The sequence below is a fragment of the Camelus bactrianus genome, chromosome 2 (genome assembly GCF_048773025.1).
Source record: "Camelus bactrianus isolate YW-2024 breed Bactrian camel chromosome 2, ASM4877302v1, whole genome shotgun sequence".
Classification (NCBI taxonomy): Eukaryota; Metazoa; Chordata; class Mammalia; order Artiodactyla; family Camelidae; genus Camelus; species Camelus bactrianus.
In genome coordinates, this window is record NC_133540.1 from 63,773,444 (window position 1) to 63,800,216 (window position 26,773).

General features: G+C 33.4%; 1 protein-coding gene across 7 annotated transcripts in view; it reads left to right on the forward strand.

Moving 5' to 3' along the window:
- SLC9B1 (solute carrier family 9 member B1) overlaps nucleotides 1-26,773 on the forward strand; it is a 67,610-nt gene that overhangs the window by 11,719 nt on the left and 29,118 nt on the right. For 5 of the 7 annotated variants that reach the window (XR_012499531.1, XM_010953602.3, XM_074343074.1 and 2 more), the window contains exons 2-7: nucleotides 3,070-3,139; nucleotides 4,828-4,963; nucleotides 15,592-15,762; nucleotides 16,952-17,094; nucleotides 18,201-18,328; nucleotides 24,997-25,172. Coding sequence is in view for 6 of the 7 variants with exons in the window: in XM_074343074.1 (XP_074199175.1) it covers nucleotides 3,070-3,139; nucleotides 4,828-4,963; nucleotides 15,592-15,762; nucleotides 16,952-17,094; nucleotides 18,201-18,328; nucleotides 24,997-25,172 (824 nt within the window). In the remaining variant the exon portion in view is untranslated. Of the gene's footprint in view, nucleotides 1-1,452; nucleotides 1,568-2,402; nucleotides 2,480-3,069; nucleotides 3,140-4,827; nucleotides 4,964-15,591; nucleotides 15,763-16,951; nucleotides 17,095-18,200; nucleotides 18,329-24,996; nucleotides 25,173-26,773 lie in introns of all 7 variants that reach the window. The other 2 variants (XM_074343062.1, XM_010953601.3) reach the window with 2 other exon arrangements.

The window sequence follows — 26,773 nt, forward strand, 5'->3', positions numbered from 1 at the left end:
ACAAACGATAAATGCTGGAGAGTGTGAAGAAAAGGGAATCCTCCTACACTGTTTGGTGGGAATGCAATTTGGTGCAGCCACTATGGAAAACAGTATGGAGATTCCTTTAAAAACTGAAAATAGACTTACCATATGATCCAGCAATCCCACTCCTGGGCATATATCCAGAGAAAACTCCAATTCAAAAAGATACACACACCCCAATGTTCATAGCAGCATTATTAACAATAGCCAAGACATGGAAGCAACCTAAATGCCCATTGACAGATGATTAGATAAAGAAGTTGTAGTGTGTGTGTGTGTGTGTGTGTATATATATATATATATATATATATATATATATATATATATATATCAATATCAATGGAATACTACTCAGCCATAAAAAACAGCCATTTGCAGCAACATGGATGAACCTAGAGATTATCATACTAAGTGAAGTAAGTCAGACAGAGAAAAACAAATATATGATATTACTTATATGTAGAATCTTAAAAAATGATACAAATGAACTTATTTATAAAACAGAAACAGACTCGCACACATAGAAAACAAACTTATGCTTACCAAAGGGGAAAGGTAGGGGGAGGGATAAATTGTGAGTTTGGGATTAGAATATATAAACTACTATATAGAGAATAGATAAACAATAAGGTTATACTGTATAGCACATGAAACTATATTCAATAACTTGTAATAGCATATAATGAAAAAGAATATTGTATATGTGTAACTGAATCACTATGCTGTACACCGGAAACTAATACAACATTGTAAATCAACTATACTTCAATTTAAACAAAAGATATTTAAGTGGCCAATAAATGTATTAGTCATGAAGAAAATGTAACTTAAATCCACAATGCAGTATTTCCTGAATAAAAGCAAAAAGACAGATAGATACCAGGGTTAACAAGGACTTGAATAATACTAAACAGTATTTGGTTTAAATTTCAGCTATGCCACTTGCTAGCTGTGTGACTTTGGGGAAATTACTTAACCTTCTTGGGTCTTAGTTCCAATATCTGTAAAATAAGGACAATAATTTATAGAGTAAATAATTCAAAAGTAAATAATTCATGGAGTTGTGAGAATCGAAAGAGATGATTCATGTTAAGTGTTTAACATAGTCCAACTTGTGTCAGCTGTTTTATCATTTAATCCTCACAATAACCAATACATTAAGCAATATTATATCATTATTTTACAGATAAATACATCGAGGACTAGGGAAATAAATCACTTCTTGCAGTTATTTAAAGATAAAGGGGAGAGTGAAATACATTTCTATCTCAGCTCCAAAGTTCTTGCTTTTGGTTAGTCTACATACCACCTACCAATTCCACTTTTGGCAGATATGTAAAGAGTACTGAGTAATTGTCAGGCACAAATATTGCTTGACACAGTTTCAGAATTCTCTTGTAGCTGATAACCTGTATGTTTATTTTTCAGACTCCTTATCTAGGTTTTCAAGCTCTAATGCACCATTTGCTCCTCTGGATCCCAAGTCCTGCTATCCTAATCATGACTTAGTTCCAGATCTTAAAATTTGCTGCCTGCTTTCTTGGTATCTCTACTTGTATGATTTGTGATGTTATGTTTGCCTGCTCCTAGTCCATCTGCCTAGTTATGACTCACAGTTTCTCCTCATTCAGGTCACAGTTCATATGTCACCTTGATGACTGTGACATCATGCTGGTTTATTTTCTTCAGTACTTAGTTGCAGTCTGAAAATACTGTTTATTGTCTTCCCCTTCCCCGCAGCAAGATTATAAGCTCCATGTAACAGCAGAAACCTCTATTCCTGTTCTGTTTTGCTGCTTTTATTTTCAGAATCCAGAAGAGTAGGCATTCAAAAATTATTGAGTCCATGAACTTTGTGCCCTGACCGCATGACTCGTGCACTGGAGCTCAAATTTTTTTAATCACACTAACCCTCAGCCTGCCCCTTCCAAACCTGACACAGCTTAGGTGATTCACCAACATTCCTTATTCGGACACCTTACTAACACTTTGCTCCTGGCCTAACAGCTAACAACAGGGAGTCATTCTAATAATTTTGATGTTCTCTTTAATGAAAACGGAATTTTACTTTAAAGGGACTTAGAGATCTATTTTTTTCATCAAATTTTAAAAATAAGTGTTATTTTCTGTTTTAATGTCATAAATTCAGTTATGATTCCTTAAAGGATTTTATGCACTAATATTTTGATTCATTAAAGTGGGACAGTACATGTAAGCACTGAGCATGTGGTAGGTACTCAAATGTTAATGTTCCTTTCCATTAAAATTTTTCATTATTAAAATTGCTTGCCTTTTTAAAAAAGTATAGATTCTTGAAACGTGTTCTTGTCAAGTACTTAAAAATTAAAACTTGAAATCTTTAATTTTGTCCTCAACAGTAGCTCCAGAATTGAAAGACATTTTTAAGGCAAAGATACTCTCTCTACACTCAAAGACAGCAAAGATCACAGAGAAGGTAGAAACAACAGTTATTTTAAAATAAAAGTTTCTGAAACTAACTCTTATCTTCATGTGGTTCTATTTCATTCTTTTTTTCTCTCTCTAGTACATAATTACTCAAAATAAAACCTATTTTGCCTTGCTTAAATGTTAGACCTACAGACCTTTCAGCCTGTATCAGTAACTTACAGATGTAGGTTTTAATGTAGGTGATCACATTTCATTTTAAATTTTCTTGGAGTCTCTTATGCAGGAATTTACTGAAGATAGAATAAATCAATGATGGAAATTGTCTCAAACATACTAGTTCAGTGCATGAAATAAAGAATTTTCTGATACATGCTTTTAAAATACAGTTCAAGATTATGAATTATTGAGAAGTATTCAATTTCTCTGTGTTAATAGTTTAAAAAACTTGTGCACATAACTTTGGTTAATAACTTTAAAATGAATATTTGGACTGTTTTGACTATAAAGATATCTGACTTGACTGTGATAAAATTTTGTGACAAAAATTATTTAAAAATTAATCCCACTTAACCATGTTTGTTTTCAGATGGAGTTAATAGTTCTTTTTTTTCCTTTTAAATTTCTTTTAAACATTAGCATGTACACCACAGAACCAAATAATGAACATTTGGAGGATAAAAACATGCAATCATCTACAACTCCTCAGGTAAAAACTTTAAACTATACTGTAATATATGACATAAAAACCAATCTGATCTTAAAATTTATTTGTAAAGTTTACTTAATAGGTTTTTTGTTTGTTTGTTTTTAGTTGGTTGAAAAATGAGAAGTGGTCATTTAAAAATAGCTACTTTTAATAGGTCTTAAGGAATGAGTAAAAGGAATGAAAAGATAGGAAAGAGTGACTGTAGATTATTTTGGAGCTAAAGAGGGCAGATTTTAGGAATAATGGAAATTTGACTTATTATTTCTTGCCAGGTCCAGAATAAACTTAGTTGTTTAGAGTATAAGAGATAAAGAAAAATCTAAATTAAGTAAAATGTGCTGTACATTTGAAGAGATCTATTTTTTTTTTGCTTATGTAAATAGTAAGTCATTAGAACTTTTGTTGGTCTAGTTTTACTAAGTAATAATTGCTCATAATTAGAAGTATAAATTGTTTATTTATAATAGAGGTTTCTACAGTTCTTAAGGGCCAAAAAAGTCCTTTTTAAAAAGTATTTTAAATACCCCCCATTGATTCTAATTACTTTATCTGTAAAGACTTTATCCTACTCTTTTTACATTTATTATAAATTCTGAAACAATAAAACGGAAAGTAATATGGTTTTATTATATATAACCTTTCACCCACCCTAATCAAAACTCACCTTTGTGTCTTTACCTTGGACCATTTGTATAGTGACAGACTTTCCAAGAAAAGGTCTCTGAATCAGTACTCCAAAAGATTAATCATGACCAGGTTTAAAGAACTTTGCTTTTAAAGAGCTGCATAATTTGTTTACATCAGCTGCTGTGTGCCTCTGTCTTCCTAGTCATTAAGTGCTTCCTCTTCCCTTAATCTAATCCATCCATGCTCTCTGGCCTTTGTCACCATTTCTTGTGGCAATGTGATGTTCTCTCTCCACTGCATGCAAAGTAGTATTGATGTACTCAAAGGGCATACACACACACACACATCATGACAGCAAGGAAGTTTGAAGATCTCTATCCCAGAGTTAAGTGACCTATTTTGTTTTTTGATCTTTTGTCTGGTCTTGGTTTTTACTTTGGGAGAAGCCTTTGATTAGTCTCATAAACTAAACATATCTTTTTTTCCCCCTAAATCAGCAGTTTCATAATTAGACTAACTACCACTGAAGCCTGGAAGGTTGAGGTATACCCATGAATCATCTGAATGTGTTATCTATGAACAGTGGTAGAAGAAGCGTGAACCTTCATTTCTGAAAGCTTAATCTGTTTTTCTCATTTTTCTTTCAGTTATGTAGTTTTTCAAATGAACTGAATCCAAGTAAAATTATATTTTACCTCCTTTCCAATTTAGTTGTATTTTAATTCCACAAAAGTTTTGTTGAATAATCTTTTGGAATTAGACTGAGGACGGGCAGTTTTATTTTGCCCACACTACAGGACTTATTCAGTACATATAAATCATAAATGAAGACAGCAGGAACTCAGGTCTGTGAAAGGCCAAATCAAGGTGCCCTGCAAAATACACTGCTGTTACCTCCGCAGATACCTATTGATACAGAGCATGAATATGCTTTTCTGTGTGTGTTGTATGTTTTGTATCCATGTTCACAGTAATAGTATGAATTTAATTATGGTCATTTCTTGCATTCATAAAATTGTATGAAAGTATATTTCTTAACGGATTTTCTTGTTTTACTTCAGATCCTCAAAGCTAGTGATAGTAAACCTGAAGAAACTCAGGAAACTATCTTGTCAAAAACAGAGGGAACAAAACCACAGGTGGAAAAAAAGAGTTCTTGTCCTCCACAAGGAACACTGAATGAAACTATTACAAATGGTATGTGAAATAAGAAATGTAAATGGATAGAAAATGAGATATCTACTTGATAAATCTTAAAGCACAAGCCAACAAAGCCACTGCATGATCTCTACCCTCCAGATGAGATGACTAGCCCTATTACAAGTGGACAAAGGAGAAGTAGTTCCTTCAGTCTGTCAGTAATAATAATAATTGTTTAACAGATCTCTATTTTAATGTTTTTCATGACTTTTTGTTTTAAATTTTAGAAATTAGAGAATTGATACAAGATTTTTATTTAAAACCTACTTTTGACGTTCAATTTTAAGTTAGCTAGAAGGAACATTATACTTCTGGCAATATTAAGATTCTTATTAAAAATAAGCTCCAAGTTTTAAAACAGCTGCTGCCTTAAAGAGTTGTATAAAACTTGCTTTCCCACTAAAATTTTAAAGCATCTCATTGTCACCAAGTATTTATAAGAGATTTTCCTTTTTTCCACCCTAGATTTCTGTGTGATTAAACCGAAGAGATAGGGGGAATGATTTTGACCTCCAGAAGTACAGAACTTATAGAGAACAAAAATTAGATTAAAATATGATGAAGGATTAGTAACTGAGTTTAACATTTTTTTCTTTGCTGCTTGCTAACTTTAAACTTTGAAAATTTTATTAATTGATTTAGTAAATTCACTTAGTAAAGATACACAATGCAATATTACTAACTATAGTCAACATGCTGTACATTACATCCTCATGACCTATTTTATAACTAGAAGTTTGTCCCCCTTCACCCATTTTGTCCATCCTCCTGCCCTCTGCCTTTGCCAGCCACCAGTCTGTTCTCTGCATCTATGAGCTTGATTGGTTTTTTTAATTGAAGTATAGTCAGTTATAATGTGTCAATTTCTGGTGTACAGCATAATGTTTCAATCATCCATGTACATACATATATTTGTTTTCATATTCTTTTTCATTACAGGTTACTACAAGATATTGAATATAGTTCCCTGTGTTATACAGAAGAAATTTGTTTTATCTATTTTGTATATAGCAATTAGTATTTGCAAATCTTGAACTCCCAATTCATCCCTTCCCACTCCCTTTCCCCCAGTAACCAAAGTTTGTTTACTATGTCTGTGAGTCTATTTGGGTTTTTTTTTATGCCACATATAAGAGACATTATACTGTATCTGTCTTTCTCTGAGTTATTTCTCTTAGCATAATGCTCTCAAGGTCCGTCTGTGTTGTAGCATATGGCAAGATCTTCTTTTCTATGGCCAAATAATACTTCATTTTATAGATATAGATATAGACCTACCATTTTCTTTATCCATTCATCCTTGATGTTGATGAACACTTAGGTTGTTTCCATATCTTGGCTCTTGTAAGTTTAGCTGTCTTGTATATCTTGACTGCAGTGAACATGGAGATTCATACACCTTTTTGAATTAGTGTTTTAATTTTCTTTGTATAAATAACCAGAAGTGGAATTGCTGGATCATATGGTAGTTCTAGTTTTAATTTTTTGAGGAATCTCCTTTCTGTTTTCCATAGTGGCTACATCAGTATACATTCCCACCAACAGTGCACAAGGGTTCCCTTTTCCCACATCCTCGCTAACACTAATAACATTCTTGTCTTTTTGATAATAGTCATTTTAACAGGTGGGAGGTGTTACCTCATTGTGGTTTTAATTTGCATTTCCCTGACAATTATTGTTGTTGAGCATCTTTTCGTATACCTGTTGGCCATCTGTATGTCTTCTTTGAAAAAATTTCTATTCAGATTCTCTGCCTATTTTTTAATCAAATTGTTTTATTGTGGGGGTTTTCTTTTCTTTTCTTTTTTTTTTTTTGTCTATTGAGTTGTATGAATTCCTTATATATTTTGGATATTAACCACTTATCATATATTTGATTTGCAAATAGTGTCTTCCATTTGGCAGGTTGCCTTTTCATTTTGTTGATGGTTTCCTTTGGTGTGCAGAAGCTTTTTAGTTTGATGTAGTCCCACTTTTTTTTTTTTTTTTTTTAACTTTTGCTGCCTTTGTTTCTGGTATCAAACCTAAAACATCATCGCCAATACCAGCATCAAAGAGCTTAACACCTATGTTTTCTTCTAAAAGTTTTATGATTTCAGGTCATAGGTTCAAGTCTTTAATCCATTTTGAGTCATTTTTTGTGTATGGTATAGAGGTCCAGCTTTATTTGTTTGCATGAGGCTGTCCAGTTTTCTAAATACCGTTTATTGACAAGATTGTCCTTTTCCCATTGTATATTCTTGGCTACTTGGTCACAAATTGACCATATGTATATAACTCTATTTCTGGGCTTCAGAATAACAAATGTTCCATTGACCTATGTGTCTGTTTTTATGCTAATACCATACTATTTTGATTATAATAACTTTGTAATATAGTTTGAAATCAGCAAGTATGATGCCTTTTTTGTTCTTTCTGATCTTTTTTATTTTTATTTATCTTTTTTAATTGAAGTATAATTGATTTATAATGTTTCAGGTATACAGCAAAGTGATTCAGTTATGTATATATATTTTCTTTCTCAGATTCCTTTCCATTATAGATTACTATGAGATATTAAATATAGTTCCTTCTGCTATACAGTAATGCCTTGTTTATTTTGTGTGTAGTGGTGTGTATCTGTTAATACAAAATTCGTAACTTATCCCTTTCCACCCTTTCCCCTTTGATAACCATAAGTTTGTTCTCTGTGTTCTTGAGTCTATTTCTGTTTTATAACTAAGTTTATTTGTATCACTTTTTTTAGACTCCACATATAAATGATATCATATGATATTTGTCTTTCTCTGTCTGACTTACTTCGCTTAGTGTGATAATCTCTAGGTCCATCCGTGTTGCTGCAAATAGCATTATTTCATTCTTTTTTATGGCTGAGCAATAGCCCACTGTATATATATACCACATCTTTTTTATCCAGTCATCTGTCGATGGACATTTAGATTGCTTCCATGTCTTGGCTATTGTAAATAGTGCTGCTGTGAACAGTGGGGTGCATGTATCTTTTTGAATTAGAGTTTTTGTCTTTTCCAGATATATGCCTAGGAGTGGGATTGTTAAATCATATGGTAACTCTATTTTTAGTTTCTTTGAGGCACCTGCATACTGTATTCCATGGTGGCTGCACCAGTTTACATTCCCACATATGACCTTTATTTTTGAAGTATATTATTGTAGGGTATAGACTTCAATTTCACAGGCTTTGCTTCCTTTAAGCTCTTTAAAGATGTTCTTTCATTGTCTTTTGGCTTTCTTTACTTCTAATGACAAGCCAGCATAATTCTTATTGTTGTTCCTCTAAATGTAATATGACTATGTTTTTTTAGATGATAAAAAAATGTTTCTTGTTCTTTGATTTCTACAGTTTAACTATAATATGACTAGGTATACACTTCCTTGTATTTATCCTCCTTGAGCTTCACTAGACTATTTGGACCTGTGTATTGTCTTTCATCCATTTTGGAAAGTCATCCTCTCTTTAAATATTTATTCTGCCCCATTCTCTCTCTCCTCTTCTTCTGGGACTTCAATTATACATATATCACACTATTTCATATTTTTATTGTTTTTTTTAAATTAATAGCCTTTTAAGGCGTTTTTTTAGGTCTACATAAAAATTGAGTGGGAAGTACAGAGAGTTCCCATTTAACCTCTCACCCTCATGCACACACAGTTTCCCCTATCATTAACATCTTACATTAATGTGGTATGTTTGTTACAGTTGATGAACCAGTGTTGTACATTATTAAAGTCCATAAATTACATTAAGGTTCTCTCTGTGTTACACATTCTCTGGGTTTTGACATGTATAATGATATGCATCCACCATTACAGTATCATACAGAATAGTTCCAGTGCCCTAAAAATCTCCTGTGCTCTACCTATTCATTCCTTCCTCTCCCTGGAGCCCCTGGCAACCACTGATTTTTTTTTTCACTGTCTTCATAATTTCATAAACTGAAAAAAAAATCCCTCTTCATTCCTGGAGACCTTCCTCCCAGAGACTTCCGTCTTTCTGCTCCCTCCTGTGTGGCTGTTTTCCAGGTCTGTGGAAGACTGTCATCCTAGAGCTTCCTTTCAATGCTTTCCTGGTTTGGATACATTGTTTCCAATATTAAAATCCTTCATCTTTCTTGGTTTCCTCCTGTTTTGCTAGCATATGTCTTCAAGTAACTGCCTAAAAAAAGATACATGAGAGCTTTCAGAGACCTCACATACATGAAAAAGTTTTTATTCCACTCTCACACTTGATTAGTTGGATATATAATTCTAGATTAGAAATAATATTTTTTAGAATTTTGGAAGGGTTCATCCATTATCTTTTAGTATCTAGAGTTGCTAATAAGAAATTGTATGCAAATCTTTTTATGATTCATTTGGAAATGGCTTTTTTTAGGATGTGTAGAAGATTTTGGCATCTTCTCTGTATCCTTGATATTGAAACATTTTACAGTGATAAGTGTAGGTATGGATCTTTTTTCATGCTTTGTGTTGAGCACCTGGTTGACCTTTTCAATCTGAACCCCAAGAAAGTTGCATATTATTTCCTTGACAATTTCCTCCCTCCCCTCCTTTTTTTTTTTTTTTCTTTATTCTCTTTTCCAAGCAGATATTGGGCAACGTGGACTGGTTTTAGCTCATATTTACCACCACTTTACGTTGCTTTCTATTCTAGATTTCCTTTACTTCCTATTTCATCTTTCATTTTCCCAGTTTTTCATTTCAGCAATCATACTTATTTTATCTCCAAGGACTTTTCTTGTTCTCTAACTATTCTTTTCATATAGCATTCTATTCTTATTTTTTGTATATTCTCAAGTCTCTGAGGATATAATTTATAATTTTTTGTCATATTTTATTCTGGTCCCTGAATTATCTGTTTCTTCTGAGGTCAGTTTTTCAGTTTATTTTGTTTGACTTTTTGTTTTCATACTGCTGGGGTTTGTTTTATGTTAGTGATCTTGGCTGTCTGATATTTAAGAAGAAAGGTCTCAATAGCTTATGTGGATATACTGTGCTATTCTGAAGGTAGGATTGTTTTCTTGTCAAGTCCCTCCTCTGAGACCAAATTCTGCCTGGCACAGGGGAGGACAGTGCTTTATTGACTGACAGGCTTTGTTGTGGTCAGTGGTCATAGAGTTGACTATGAGGGGTTTCCACATGCCAGAATGAGTTATTTTTACTCTGGAACTCCAATAATCATGCTTAAAGCTTTAGATCTTTCTTTAATAATCCATTCAATTACTAAAAGTATGATACATGTTAGCAGTCTCTAAGCACAGGAATGGAAAGAGGAGTAAAGTTGCTGACTGGTGCTGTTGTACCATGTAAAAACCCTTGATTAATTTCCATCTTTTAGTCCCCCTTTCTCATTACTGCCTTTAGCTGTATACTGTTTCTAAGGTCAAAAATTCCTTCAGTTTCCAATGTCAAATGGATTTCTTTTGTAGGTACCTCACATACTTAAGGCTGCAACTTTCTGTACCTGTTTCCATCCTTCAGCCTGGTCCTATCTGCTTTCATCTCCCAGAAATGTGTGATGACCACTCTCTCTTCTCCCCTAGTTCTCTTCATGGTGGTATCTCTATTCCTTTTTATATTTCTATATTTTTATTTCAGTTAAGCCTCATGTGCTTTGTCTGCCATCTTGAACTAGCTTGGTTTTGATTTTATGTCCTTTTCTCCCTTCACCCCACCTGTTTCACTTAATCAGAACTCTCATTCATTTAGTTTATCAGCTCTCAAGTTGGTGTTGGGCAAGATAGCAAAAAGATTAATTTCAAGGGATATGCTTATTTACTCAAATAAATATCTGGTTAATAAAATTCCATGAAATATTACTGGTTTTAGGGAAAAAAATACATGATGCAGAGAAAAATTTTGTAGCCTTGCTGAAAGAAAGAAGTTAGGAGGAATAGAGCCCAACAAATCTTCCAGGTAATTTTCTGCCTGAAGCATCCTCCTCTTCACTTATATCCAGGTATATCTTCTATTTCAGCTATTAAAATGGGAGCAGGGAAATTACAGCCCATGGACCAAATCCGGTTCCCTCAACAATATTTTGTTATTCTTATTGCTCTTAATGATCTTAAGCTTTTTTTAAGAAACTGAGACAAAGTGAGAAAAAATATATGTATATTTGGTCTTTTATACTTAGACATTTATTTCTCATTTTCAGTGCCCTTTTTTCTTTTTTATTGGTTCAGATTATCAACTTCTATCATTTCCTTTCAACTTAAAGCTTTTCTTAAGTATTTCTTTAGCAAAGATGAATTCTCTTTATTTTTGTTTGGGAATGTCTTTATTTCAGCTTCATTTTGAAGGATAATTTTACTGGATATAGGATTCTTGATTGATGGGGTTTTTCCCTGTACTTTTAAAACAAGATTTCACTGCTTTCTGGCCTCCATTTTTCCTGATGAAAATGCTGCTGTTAATTGTATTATTGTCCCCCTCTACATGATGAGTCATTTCTCTTGCCACTGCCAAGATTTTCCTTTGTCTTTGGCTGTCAGCAGTTTGACAGTGACGTCTCTAGGTATGGATCTTTTTGTGTTTTTTTCTACTTGGGATTTATCGAGCTTCTTACATCTATAGGTTAATGTTTTTCATTAAATTTGGAAATTTGGACATTAGATTTTCAAATATTTTTCTTCCCCTTTATCTCCCTCTGTTTTCTCCTCCTGTTTTCTCTCTCCCTTATGCATATATTAATACTCTTGATGGTATACTATTGGTGTCTGAGGCACTGTTTATTTTTCTTCGTTACGTTTTGCTTTTTGTTCTTCAGATTCATTCATCTCTATTGATCTATTTTCAAGTTTGCTGATATTTTCTTTCACGGACTCAAATATGCTGTTGAGCCTCTCCAGTGATTTTTTTCATTTCAGTTGTTATTTGTTTCAATTCCAGATTTTCTTTAAAAAAAAAATGGGGGGAGGGTATATATAGCTCAGTGCTAGTGTGTGCTGAGCATGCACAAAGTCCTGGGCTCAATCCCCAGTACCTCCATTAAAAATAAATAAATAAATAATAAATAAACCTAATTACCTCCCCCACCAAAAAATAAGTAGAAAAAAATAAAAATAAAATTTTAAAAAATGGGAGTTGTCCTGTCTAAAGTTATGGATCTCCATTAGATAATTTCTTGTAATTTTTTAAAATTCAGTTTATTTAAACTAAAAATAAAAACAATTCACCCATTTCTCCCATGCCTCTTTATTTTAAAGTAAAGTTTATTTATTGATTGATATTCTCTATTAAATGGCACATTTTGTCCTATTTTAATAATTTGTACATATTTATAATAAGTATTTTGAACACTTTGTAAATCCACACCTAGACTCACTTCCTACTGATTGCTTTTTTTCCTGAGTATGGATCATACTTATGTGTTTCTTACTATGTCTAGTAAGTTTGATTGAAAAGTAAATATTTTAATTACATATTGTTGGAACTTTGGATTCAGTTTTATTTTTTAAGGTTTTTGTTGTTATTATTGTTGTTTTGGTAACTCTGATGTACTTAAACTGTGGATTTTAACCTGCCCCATGGTTTGCAGTGGCCAATGGCTCTTATCAATTTTTGTTTGTTTATTTGTTTTTAGCCTATCTTCCTAGGGGTTTCCCTTTTGTCTGCATATCTTAGTAGTCACCTAATGATCTGAGAGAGGCTTTATATTCAGGCCAGTAAGGCTTCCACTCTCTGCCAAGTGATATGTAGGTAGGTTGAAGAATGCATTCAAAGTTGCTGCTAGTACTCAAGTCTTACATTTTTTACTTTTTGCCATACTCTCTTGAGTCTTCCCTGCACTTGCATACTTTCCCAATTAGCCATTATCTCAGCCATTCTATAACTCTTTCATATCCAATATCTCCCAGTCAAATCTTTGGCTGGTCTACCAATACCCCCAACTTGGACTGCAGCCTCAAACTAGCAAAACTGCATGTTTTCTCTGTCCATTCCCAAGTCAGTCTGCCCCTTGTAGCCAGCAGTGTCATGGGTTTTCTGCCTCCACTCCATATCAAATTCATCCACCTCCTCTGGCAGGAAAGCTGCTGGTTTTTATATCCAACTCCATGCTGATAAAACTAGTTTTTCCCAACTGAGTTGGAGTTGGGGAGAAGGATGAAAGGAATGGTTAACAGTCCCAGGCAAGAAGGCCTCAGGCTCTCACTGATTGTACTTAAAACTCCAGCATTTTTTTTTTCAAGAATAAATGCTTCTCAATTTGATAACTGCCTTTGGTCATTTTTCAGGGTCCTGAAATGGTTGTTTTTATTATTTTGTATAGTTTTATATGTAAGCCTTTTTTATTGAAATAAACTGCCAACCATTTCTTGTTATTATTATTGGAAACCTCATATCCAGCTTATTTTTATATCCCCAATTTAGCAATTTTGATTAGTTACTTGTTATACAGTCAAACACTTGTTTAGACTAACCTACATGTTTACAATTTTTTTGTTCATTTTTCCTTCCTTTTGAGTCCTAAAAATGTATCTTCTAATAGTTTTCCCCCAGTAAAAATGGAATATATTCTTAGGTATATTTGCTTGACAATATCTTTAGTTTTGTCCTTTTCTTGAATAATAGTTTAACTTGCTGCAGAATTCAACGTTGGGTATTTTATCTCTGCACTTTGAAGACCTTATTTCTTTATCTTCCAGTTTTTATTGTTGCTGTTGAGAATTCAGAATCTCCTATAATGTTTATTTCTTTATGACTAATTTATCTTTTTTCTCTCTAGATCATTTCAGACCTTATTTTTGCTTTTGGTGGTCTACTTTCTCAACATTGTATCTAAGTATCTATTTATTTTTATTTAATCCTGGTAAGAACATATTTTTCTTCCTGTGTCCAGATCAATACAGGATCAATTAAAACTATAATCAGTTCTGTATATTTGTTAAGCCAATTATCTCCTCAAATATTGTCTCTTCTTCACTCTTTGAATTCTGTTTATGAAACTACCATTAGATATATTTTACATCTTTTCCAAAATCTAAATATCTCATATTTTCCACCTCATTTTTCTTTTTATGCTATACTCTTTCTTGGTAATTTCCTCATATCTACCAGTTTACTGTATTTCTTTTTTTAGCTGTATCTAGCCTGCTATTTAAGGTATCTAGTGATTTTTGAAATTTCAATAATTTTTAAATTTCTTTCTAAATGTTCTGTTTGATTCTTTTACACTGCCTCCAGATATTTATTTTCTTATGTCTTAAGTATTTTTTAATTCTATTGAGCTTCTTTGAAAATACATATTTTATATTGTCTATCTAGTGGTTCTGTTAGCTAAAGTTTTTGTGTATCCCATTCTTTGTTGTATCTATCAACTTTTGCTCATAGAGAATTACTTCTTATTTTCTAAGCTTTTATTATAAATTCAGATTCAGTGAGGCTTTATCTTTGAGACTTCATGCAGTCTAGAATCAGGAGTGTCTACTGGGGATATTTTGAACTAGTATCTACCAAGTGCGCTAGGGATAGTTCCATGGGAAGATACTTCTTAGGCCAGGTTTAGGATTTGGCGTTCCTGAAACATGCAAATCATGTAAATTTGAGCCCAAAACATGTTCGTTGAGGCCTATATAAATCTCAGAAGTGATTTTGGCACCCAGAGACCAACTAAGATAAACAATCTGCCTTGTCTTCTCCCTGTGTCAGTAGAATGATAATTTCTGGTCCATTCTTTTAATGAGAGTTCCTCCTTCAAGGGTTCCAGTTTTGTGGAATGATAATAGTCAGAGAGGAGGAGACAAGAATCTTATTTCTAACTTCCTGCCTTGAATTTCTCAAAATACTTCTCTTTTACCTTTGGTAGTTTGATGCTACCAAAAATAGGTCACAACTAAAGAATGTACTTAAACTATTTTAAGGACCTGAAAAAAACATTAGAAATTGTGATTTATAGTAAATGAAGGTGGCTATTTAATTTGCAGATGGCAGTTTGTAGTATAACCTTCTGTCGTTTACAGAAACGTATGGATTCCTCCTGTGATTAGGGACTTCCCTTAGTACCTAGTTGACAGAAACAAGATTTCTGCTACCTTATGATTACTCATCCTGTCCACCACTACATCCTATACATAATCTAAGATACTTTATATTCTCCCAAAGACCAGGTTTACTTCTTTCTCAGCCTTTATCCCCTTAGTAATTTGTACCAAACATTAACTGACTTATTCTTTCAATACAAATATTTACTCTGCTCCCGTTAAAAAACGTAGCACACTGCCACTATGATCTTCAGTAAATCTGAGAATTCTCATGACAACCAATCATTTTATTCCTGCTGAAAAAGCTACTTTAAAACATAAAAATGAAATAAATCTCATCATACTGCCATGACATTTTTTAAATGTCACATGAGAAAAGTTTACTACTTTAAAGGATTCATTTGTTGTTTAAAATATTTTTTAATAAAAATACTTTTAATTGACAGGGACTTTAGAATATATGTTAAAGAGACATTTCTTTAACCATACGAGCAAGCAACATTAGTCTACATTATGTATCATCATATAGGATCAGGTATTAATATATTTGATCAAATTCCTCTTTTATATGTATATATCTATGTCTAGGTAGATATATAGATATGTGCTTTTTTCATATTTCAGGAGTTATGCTTTTTATGCTATGGTGTGTAACCTGGTCATTATCAGGCCCTGAAGCCCTTCCTGGTGGAAGTTTATTTGGACTATTAATTATCTTTTATAGTGCCATTATTGGGGGGGAACTTTTGGAAGTCATTAAAATGCCTTCAGTGCCTCAACTTCCTCCTCTTCTTGGTAAGTTAATAATTAGCTCTTATTTCTTTGTCACTGACTACATGTAAATTATGACTATATTCTAGGCAGAGTAGATATAATTTAGAACTTTTTCGGTGTAATATGATCTATATAGCTTTTTATATGTGTATTTACTATACATGTATATATCTAGCTCTATTCTCTATACACACACAGATTTTTCCTGAAATATATTTTTAAATAATTTAAATATACTCAATATATGATTCTTGTTGCTTTATCATTTATTTAATAGGACATTTTTTACTTACCTTTAAATGTATTATAAAACAGAAAAAATTTGAAAAAGACTGAATTTTTCTGTAGATAACCTAACTCAAATACAACTACGAGATTCAAATACTGTAGTGACTAGGGCACCAAAAGTTTTTGTAATTTTGAAGTAAGCTGTTTGGACATCTCCACTATGTGTATTCATGGCTGTATCATCTGCCTAAACAATGTTATACCCTGTTTCTTCATCACTATTATTATATAACTCTCCAGGTAGACAGGAAAATTAGTGGAAAAACTTTTATTAGAGGTGTCTTGTATCTTCTAAGTATTCAGTACATTCAGACATTTAGTACACTGTCAATAGAGGTGATCACTCCCTCTTATCTCTAACACCCTTTCTGTGTTCATAACACCCTTTCAGCGCCTCCCAGGTATTCACTGAATCTTTTTTCTTCCTCTCCAAAACTTCTGCTCTTGACCTAACTCGGGCTGTTTGTTTCTGACTATTCCATGGACTATGGCAGAGTCTTCTGATTGGTCTCTCCTACAGTTTTATGTCTATCTAATTTACTGAGACCATCACAAAGAAAATGATAGACTCATTATCTCACTTCCTGCCTGAAACTTTCCCATGGGTCCTCCCTCTGCCAAAGCAGGGGAGGTAGCAGGCAGGGGTAGCTTTTCATGATCTGGCCCCTCCTGCCCACTCTACCACTCCCATCCTAGTCCTCTATGTTCAGCAATACTGAATTACTTGTTGCACCCCACTAAAGTATGTTATTTCTTATCTCCATTCCTTTATTTATGCTGTCTCCTCTACTTGTATGTAACCTGCCCTTCACCAGAGTAACAAGAGACATAGTATGTTTGAAGAAGGGAAATTAAATATTTTTGTTTTCTCTCTTGGAAAAATGAACTGAATCAGACATGGTTTATTTTTTTTTCCTCTAAGGGATGTTACTGGCTGGTTTTACCGTTAGGAATGTTCCATTCCTCAGTGATATCGTCCATCTTAGTAACACATTATCTTCAACGTTAAGAAACACTGCCCTTACCATTGTTCTAGTGCAAGCTGGGCTTGGACTCGATCCACAGGTAGATTTCCAGTTATACCTTGAGTATAGTTGTTTTAAATATTGGAGGCTTGTGGAAAAGAAAGAGTCAGAATTTCTGTTATAGCTGTTCTAGGTAGAGCAAAACCAAGATAAAGAAGAGAAATTTTACAGAAATATTTGTATGTTAATTTTACTTCTGGTCATCATATTACCAATATGAAGAGAAATCACTGTGATGTAAGATCTCTGTTAGAGATAGTCTTTACTTACTTACATAGAGCTAAATGTCCCTCCTACAATATTTATTATTTGGGAGTTGTGGCTTTTCTGTGAAGAATTATTTACTTTTCAGTTAACAAAGGATTAGGTCGTCCCATAAAAGGTTATGGCTTTTGTTTTTTCAGAATGATTAAAATTTTCAATAATATTACCGTTTAATGAATTTTTTCCCACAGAATTATGTTCTTGATTATCTGTGCTTTACTGTAAAAGCTAATTTTTTTAAATGTTTCTTAAAATATTACTATTTAGGGATCATAAATCTGTTTGGGTTTTTAAAGATATCTGTTCATGAATATAACAACTATTCAGAATATAACAAATGTGGCAAATATGTAAGATTGGGGGAAGCATCTCAAGAACAAAAATAATTATAGACAGTGATAATTTATCATATTATGCAGTAGAAAATTTGAACCAGTGAGAAAATTTAAAAGTTCTCCTTTTTAGACAGTTATGCAGTTTTTAAGTGATTCTCTCTTTTGGCATGTTATAACTATTAAGCTAATCAAACAGTTCATCCCTAAAAGTTAACTGTTAGAAATAAATCTATAGGATACTTTCATTGTACTATTTACTAGGAAGATTGAGGAAGGTAGAAATAGTTCTTTAATCACAGGGAAAGGGGTCTTTTTTAAATAACTAAAAACAACAGTGTTTTATAAAATATAAAATAGTTTATCATTTAATATATGATGACATATAAAATGAGCTGTATTAGCAATTCAAGCCCAATGGGACATCTGGGAGGTTTAGTTTAGTAAAAGATTATTACCCAGATAAGACTACATATTTTAATATTTGCTTAAATAATTTTTTTGTTGGTCATTATAAGCTTGTCTAAATGTGACTATGTTTATATTTCAGGCTTTGAAGCATTTGAAGGGAGTTTGTTTAAGATTGTCTATGGGTCCATGCCTCATAGAGGCATGTTCAGCTGCTGTTATTTCCCACTTCGTTATGAATTTTCCTTGGCAATGGGGATTTCTATTAGGGTAACTTTTTCTCATTTTTCCCTGTGAAAATGTTCAGTTAAAAATGCTTTGTTTAAAATGATTGACATATTCAGAATATTGTATAGACAAGCTTATCATTAAAATTCTTTTCACAATAGGAGAAAATCTTGGAAATCGGTTGGTCACAAACAGAGCCATGTCCTCAGTCTACTGTATGCTTGACAAAATATTCATAGTCCCTGAATGCTTAATGCCAAGATAATTCACTTTATCAGTTTATTTTTTCTCTCCTATATTGTAATCTATCTCATTTTTTAATCTGTCTAATGGCCTCTTCCTTATATACAATATGTACACATATATATAGTAAGCATGTATTATTTATAATATGTATTGTATATGTGAAAGGTATAAATATTATAACAAAAAAACAAGCAAAGCAAACACTATTTTCCTAGATCCACTGTCCCATCTGTTACTATCCACTGTATACTTCCCTTCATGTCCAAATTCCTCAGAATAATAATCTGTAATCACTATGTCTATATCCTGAACTTCTCTCCATTTTTCAATACATTTAACTTTTGCATTCACTTGTGCATTCCAACAAAATTTATAGCAAAGTTCACTCATTACATACTTGCTGCCAAATCCAATGGATTTTTTAAATTAATTTTTATTATAAAAGTAATACACAAGTACATTTTCCTTTTGAAAAGTTAAAACTTTACAGATAAAATTAAAAAGCCCTCTGACCATGCCTTTAAATCCTAGTGCTCATATCCATACCCAAAGTGATAACTCCTATGAGTTTTATATTATCATTTTAGACCTTTAAAAATAATACTCTAAGCTGTTAAAAAAGAATTACATGTGGTGTATATCATATATAAAAATAATATTGTAATTCATGAAATGGGTATGATTTATATAAAAATATACAAATAATACTTTTTTCTTTGGAGATATTTTTGTGTGTTTTTATAGAAATCATATCTCTTTATCTGTGATTGGCCTTTTCATATCCTTTGTTCATTTTTCTATTGAGTTATTATTCTCTTTCTTACTGATTATATCAATGTTTTGTCTACGGGTATTACAAATGTCTCAGTACATCACTAGATATTTAACTTTGCTTATAGTGACTGTATTACTCTATAAAGGGTAATTTTTAAATTTTTTTTTATTGAAGTATAGTCAGTTTACAATTAAAAAGGGTATTTTATTATTTCTAACAGATAGAAGGGCCAATACATAAAAATATTCACTTGACCTTGAAAATCAAAAGGAAAAAAAGGAGGGAGGCAAAATATGGCTGCTTTAAAGATATATATATATAATATATATTATATATATAAAATCAAACTAATTTTTAATTTGTTTTTTAAGTAATCTTTTTTTTTTTTCTTTTTGGAAGTTTAGATTTCTGAATTTTTTCAATAAAGAGCTTCTTGCTACACTAAATATATTCTTTGGACAGCAACATTAGTATCACCTAAAAGCTTGTTAGAAATGCAAAATTTGGGGCCTCACCCCAGATCTTTTCAAGCAGAATCTGCATTTTAGTGAGATCCTCATGTAATTTGTTTACATATTAAAATTTGAAAGAAGAGTCTTAGATAGATCTTTTTCCTTCATGAAATTTTTCAAACATGAAGAGTAGAGAGAATAATATGTTGAACATCCTGTACCATTAACTCACACTTAACAGCCCCTAATGAATCTCAGAGTAAGTTACAGACATGATAATATTTTACCCCTATATCCTATAGTATGCATTTCTAAAAGGTAAGGGCATTTTCTAACTAAATTAACAACAATTTCTTAATATCTTTAGGTGAGTCTTTTTAAATTTTGATCTATGCAATATTTGATGGAGTCTTTCAATCAATCAAAGGGTTGTCTATCTATTTTTTTGTCCAGATCTTGGATATTTTTTCTCTCTCTTCAGTCCTCTTTTTTTATGTCCTTTTGTAACTCCCTACTCCATACTTAATAAATTTGTCTTTATAGTTTTCATTTGCTTGCCTTTGCAGTATACACTGGAAAATTTTTGTCTGCTCAGTTCTCTAGCTTATTAACTCACTCTACATTATGTCTGTATCATCATTTATTTCTTTAAGTTTGGCACTTGTTAATTTCTAAGAACTATAGTTAAATGTTATGCACAGATATAGTATACTTTCAAGATTCTGAGGATATTTATAGTTATTCTGAAGTCATGTTCTGGTTATTCTCTTTTTAGTATATCTCTTTCCTCAGGTATAAATTTTTCCATTTAATGAATGTGGTACCTCAATCCAAGGTATTGGCTTTCCCCAAATATTTGGTGATACTTTAATGGGTACTCATTTTTTAAATTTGAAACTTTCTATTAATTTGTGATTGCTTTATCTGTTTGCTATTGTCTTCTCTAGGGAATAGGCCATGCTACCAAGCAAGTTACCTTAGAAGCTGAGGCTGAGATTAAGATTCTTATGCAAATGATTTATTAAGGGAGCTCTCAGTAGAAACCTCTGAGTGAAGAAATCCAGATAGGACTGTGGAAAAAGTCAGTGGTTCCCAAACTTTGCTACTTATTAAAATCACCCAGGGAGCTTTTGAAAATCCCAGAAACTAGAGGAGTGATGTCAGCAAGATGACAGAATAGGACATTCTAGGCTCACCTTCTCCCGAGGAGACAGTGACATAACAATATGAGGACCAGACTACCTTTATGGGAACTCCAGAAACCACTTGAGAGATTACAGCATTCCATGTAAGCACAAGGTCAGGAAGAGGCACACTGGCACAATTAGAACATTCCATTGCACTTACTTATCATCCCTCATTCCTCTCCTGCACAAAAAGGGGCAATCAGGAGAAAGCTCAACTTTTGGCTTCTCCCTCAGGAGGGAAAGAAAAAGCTGGAACATGTGTCCTGCATTCTGGATTCTTAAGAGACTGTCCAAAGGACTGGTTTCTGTCTCATCTGACTTGGAGCACTGACAGAAAAGAAAATGGCACATTTTAGATGCCTAAGGTCTAGTGAGAACAAAAGTGACTCCAGTGCATTGTTACAGTCCGGAGATACTGCAGTACTGCTGATAGATACTGGAGTAGAAAAAGGCTAAAGACCAGCTGGAGATAATGCACCCAAACCCAGAGAAGATGCATTACAGAAAGGTTTAAGAGACTCTCAGAATCTCAAGCTAGGCTGATTGGTGAAGGTCCTTCCCTAGTGAAGACGTCCATAAAGACCAGGAGAGATAGCTGTTTTTTCAAATATACAAATTTCAACAAAAGGTAACAAGACCTACAAAGAAACAAGGAACAAAATAAAACTCCAGAAACCAATCCTAAACAACTGGAAATGTATGACTTACTCACAAGGAATTCAAAATAACCATCATGAAGATGCTCAGTGAGCTCAAAGACATCACAGACATCTAAAAGAAATAAAAAAATGATGGATGAACAAAATGAGAATACCAACAAAGATATAGAAGCTATTAAAAAAAAAAAAACCCAAAACTAAATTCTGGAGCTGTATAATACAATAACTAAATTGAAAAATGGACTAGAGGGATCAACAACAGACTAGATCAGATGGAAGAAAGAATCAATGAACTTGAAGACAAGTCATTTGAAATTATAGTCAGAAGAGCAAAAAGAAAAACAAATGAAGAAAAGTGAAGAGATGCTAAGGGATTGTGGGTTGCTTTAATGGACCAGTTTATGTATTATGGGAATTTCAGGAAGAGAAGAAAGAGATAAATGGTCAGAAAGCCTATTTAAAGAAATAATGGCCCAAAACTCCAAACTTGAGGAAGGAAATGGACATAAAAATTCAAGGTGACCAGAAAACTCCCATTAAGATAAAACCAGAGACCTACACTAAGGCACATTATACTTAAGGTGTCAAAAGTCATAGAAAGTGAGAATCTTGAAAACAAGAGAAAAGCAAGAGCTCCCATAAGATAATAGATTTCTCAGTAGAAACCTTGCAAGCAAGAAGGGAATGGGATGATATATCCAAAATGCTGAAAGGAAAAAAAACAGCCAACCAAGAATACTATATCTAGCAAACCACATGTAAAAGCTTCATAGCATTGAATTTGGCAATGATTTCTTGAATATGACACTTAAAAGCATAGGCAAAAAAAGCAAAAATAGATGGAACTGCAGAAAACTTAAATACTTCTGCACAGCAAAGGAAACAAAGTGAAAAAGCAATGCACAGAATGGGAAAAAATAATTGCAAACCATGTATCTGAAAAGACATCAATATTCAGAATATATAAAGAACTACAACTCAACAATTTCCTGATTAATGGGCAAAGGACTTGAATAGGCATTTCTACAAAGAAGATATACAAATGGCCAACAAGCATTTGAAAGTGCTCAGCATTTGTAATTATCAGAGAAATGCAAATCAAAACCACAATGAGATAACACTTCATAACCATTAGGATGGTCACTATTTAAAAAAAAAAACTAGAAAATAACAAATGTTGACACAGACATAGAGAAATTGGAACATTTGTACACTTCTGCGGGGAATATAAAATGGGCAGCTGCTATGGAAAACAGTTTGGAGTTTCCTCAAAAAACCAAAAGGAAAATTACCATTTAATCCAGTAATGCCACTTCTGGGCATATATCCAAAAGAACTGAAAGTAGGCTCTCAAAAGAGATATTTGCATGCCCACATTCATTGCAGCATTATTCACAACAGCCGAGAGGTAGAGATAAGCCAAATACCATGGACAGATTAATAGATAAAGAAAATGTAATATGTGTGTGTGTGTATCTATATACACACACAATATTATTCAGCTGTGGGAAAAAAAAAAAAAAGGAAATTCTGTCACATTCTACAGCATGGATAAACCTTGAGGACATTACATTGATTGAAATAAGCCAGGACAAATATCGTATGATTCCATTGACATTTCTAGAGTAGTCAAATTCATGTTAACAGAAAGTAGAATTGTGGTCGCCAGGGCTGAGGGGAGGGGGGTAAGGATGTTGTTCCATGAGTATAGAGTTTCAGTTTTGCAAGATGAAAAAGTTCTAAGTATGTGTTACACAATAATGTGAATATAGTTAACACTGCTGAACTGTTCACTTAAAAATAATTAAGGGTTAATTTTATGCTATGTATTGTTTACAACAATTTTAAAAACTTTACAATATCCAAGTATTCAGGTCAAACTCCATCCTAAATCAGATCAAAATGTCTGGGAGTGTGATCCAGGCATCAGTATTTTTTACAAATCCCCAAGTACGTGGTAAGATCACTGTCAGTGATCGCTGCTTTCTGATATGTAAACCTTTGTGTAATACCTTCTTAAATGTGGCCTGAACTTACTGACTTGCTCCTAATGGACAGAGTAAAGCAGAAGTGATAGGATATCACTTCTAAGATTTGGTTGTAAGAAGACCATGGCTTCTGTCTTCCTTGTTCTTTTGCACTCTTAATCGCTTGTCTTGGGGGAAGTCAGCTGCCATGTTGCAAGCAGCCCTGGGAGAGACCCCCATGGCAAGAGACTGAATTCCTGTCAACAGCCATGAGAGTAAACTTGGAAGCAGATCTTCCCCCACCCACCTCATGAGAGACCCTGAGTAAGAGGCATACAGCGAAGCCACACTCAAGATTCCTGGCCTACAGAAGTTGTGAGATAAGAAATGGATGTTGCTTTAAGCTTCTAAGTTTGGGCATGATTTGTTAAGCAGCAGTGGATAAATAGTACACCAGGTGGTTCCAATGTGCTATAAAGTTCAGGAGCCACTGAACTAGGCAAATACGTGTTTTCAGAGAGTTCTAGGGCCTTCTTGACTCCCTAGGGAAATCCTGAGCATAAACTGCACCAGAGAGGTTGTACAGCCAGAGGTAAAGGAGCTACACTGTTAGACCCTCACATCAGTCAGTCATTGGCAGGAGCTGTCTGGAAGGGGGAAGTGGTGGACCCCTTTAGCATCCGCAAGTAAGCTCTTGTTATCAGGGCAAAGCTCCCAGAAAGCTGCAGGTGTTGGTGGTTAGCAGCCAGCAAGCCGCAGCTGGGGGATGTGTGCACTGGGCTGGTAAACGGGTTCCCGTGAGGCACCAAGAGCATCTCTGCACACCATGTACTGCAGCATTTAGAAAGTGAATGTGGAAGACACACAGCAAGGTTCTGAATGGGATATGCAAACAGAAGGTATTCTGAGCAGGAATTTAGGAATTTCCCCATTCCTCATGGGTGTCATCAGCCATCCCAGAAATTTTTTCATTTGCCTTTATAACTGAGGTGCCCACACTCATGGTTCCTTCTTTTGGACAGATAGCTCTGTTCCTTACTGACTTGTTCAGGAGATAGGAATGGTGTGGGGACTACAAGTGACTGGCTATTGTTACAGTGGTACTCTGAGTAATCACCCATTTGATTTCCTCAGGAGTCCCTCCTGCTCCCAGAATCTGCCATTTCTGGGCTTAGAGCATTTTTAGAAGTATATCGTATCTTCTATAGCAGTCTTTACTTACATGCATTTTGGCTTCTGGTTTCCTTTTTCAGTCCTAAACTGTCTCTTATCTTCCTGGGATACACTTAGTTTCTTGTCCGTTGAGGAGTCCCCTTTTGTTTTCTAAAGTTGTAAAGGTTAATTTATTGTTATACAATTTATTATAAAAACACTGTTTGGTTAAAAGGATGTGTTTTAATTGGTTTTCAAAGATTTCCTCTCAGTTTTGTGTTAGGTGCTGTCTCTCCTGCGGTTGTTGTCCCTTCCATGCTTCATTTACAAGAAGAGGGATATGGTGTTGAGAAAGGCATTCCAACCTTATTAATAGCTGCCAGCAGTTTGGATGACATCCTGGCTATCACTGGATTCAATACATGCCTCAGCATAGTCTTCTCCTCAGGTAAACAAAAAAATACAGCAGCTACCATTATAATTCATACCTTTTTTGTTCTTTAAACAAGGTTTCTGGCTTTACTTCTTCATTTATTAATGAAGACTTTTCGATTTAACATCTTTTTTATTCTTCATAGAAAGCTCATTTTAGGCCAGGGAAGAAATTTCTATGGGTTAAGATACCACTACTTAACACAAGTGAGTTCCTTTTAATAACCAAATAGTTCAGTTAACTTGATAACCCATATTATTACCACTTACCTACTCATGTTGTTTTGGAATTTTATCACAGTTTTCAACAGAAAAATTTAGACAGCAATATTATTATTACTACTAATATATTTAATAGATACTTTTGAGATGTACCTTTCTGGCCATCATGATAAATAACTAGTTGCTCTGTTATTAAGATAAGTTAATATATAGAGTGTGGACAGATGTGTGTCTTTTTGGTAATAGTGGGCCAAGATCCTGCACCAATTCTAAATCCCAAGGTGATATTTGGTGTTGAATGTCACTGCAGGAATTGTAAAACCAAACATTCCACATTTAATAATGCTTTAATTATCTGCCAAATTTAATCTTCTGTATTACTAAAGCACCAGATTATTTTTAAGTTGAAAAGTTATATGTAGTTTCTCTTAAAATCATAAGGTATAAATGAATAAGAAGAAAAAGGGAAAAGATAAAAATAAAATTTGCAATAGTCATACACCCAGGAATAAAAATTCTGAATCTTTTGGTGTAAATTCACCCAGACTTCTCCCTGCCCCACCTCTATCTGTCTCTAGCTCTCTCTCCCTCTCCTTTTTCTCCCTCCCTCACTCTCTCTCTTCCAATGTTCTTATAAAAATTATTGAACATTAACTATACTTTCTTATAACCTGAGTTATTTTGAACTTAACTGTATACTGCAGATGTGTTCCTTTTCAGTAAATATATTTTGATGACATTTTTAATGGTTGCATAGTATTTGATTGGCTGCATCATGATTAGTTAACATGTTGAAAATTGAAATTGATGCCAGTATTTACTATTAAAACAATGCTTCGTTGAGTATCTTACAGCTAAATCATTGTACCTAATCTTAATATTTTCTTAACCTTTAAAGAGAAATTGGTGAGTTAAAAATTATGTAACATTAGAAGATTTTTTGAAATATATTCCCACAACATCATGTCCTACCAGGGTGCACAAGCATGCTACTTTCTCTTCACCTTGTTCAGAATTAGGTGTTACCAGTCCTGTTTACCTTTGCCAATTTGATAGGTGAAGAGTGAGCCCTCTTTAAATGAAGTACGTTTGAGTACGAGTGGTGTTAAACAAATGTTCGTGTTTATTGGCCATTACCATTTTGGAATGTTTTGTAAATTGCTTTTCTTGAAATATTTTGCCTATATCCTATAGGTGTGTTCATCTTTTATTCTTGATTTGTCAGGATTCTGCATAAAATTAAGAATGATAACCCTTCATTTTATAGCCTGTGGTTTTTTTTAATTTGACTCTTAACTTTATATCTTTTTTTTTGTCATTCAGCAGTCCTACATTTTTAATTGTCAAATCTGGCAACCTTTCCTTCATGACTGGTTTCAGTCATTCTTTCAAAAA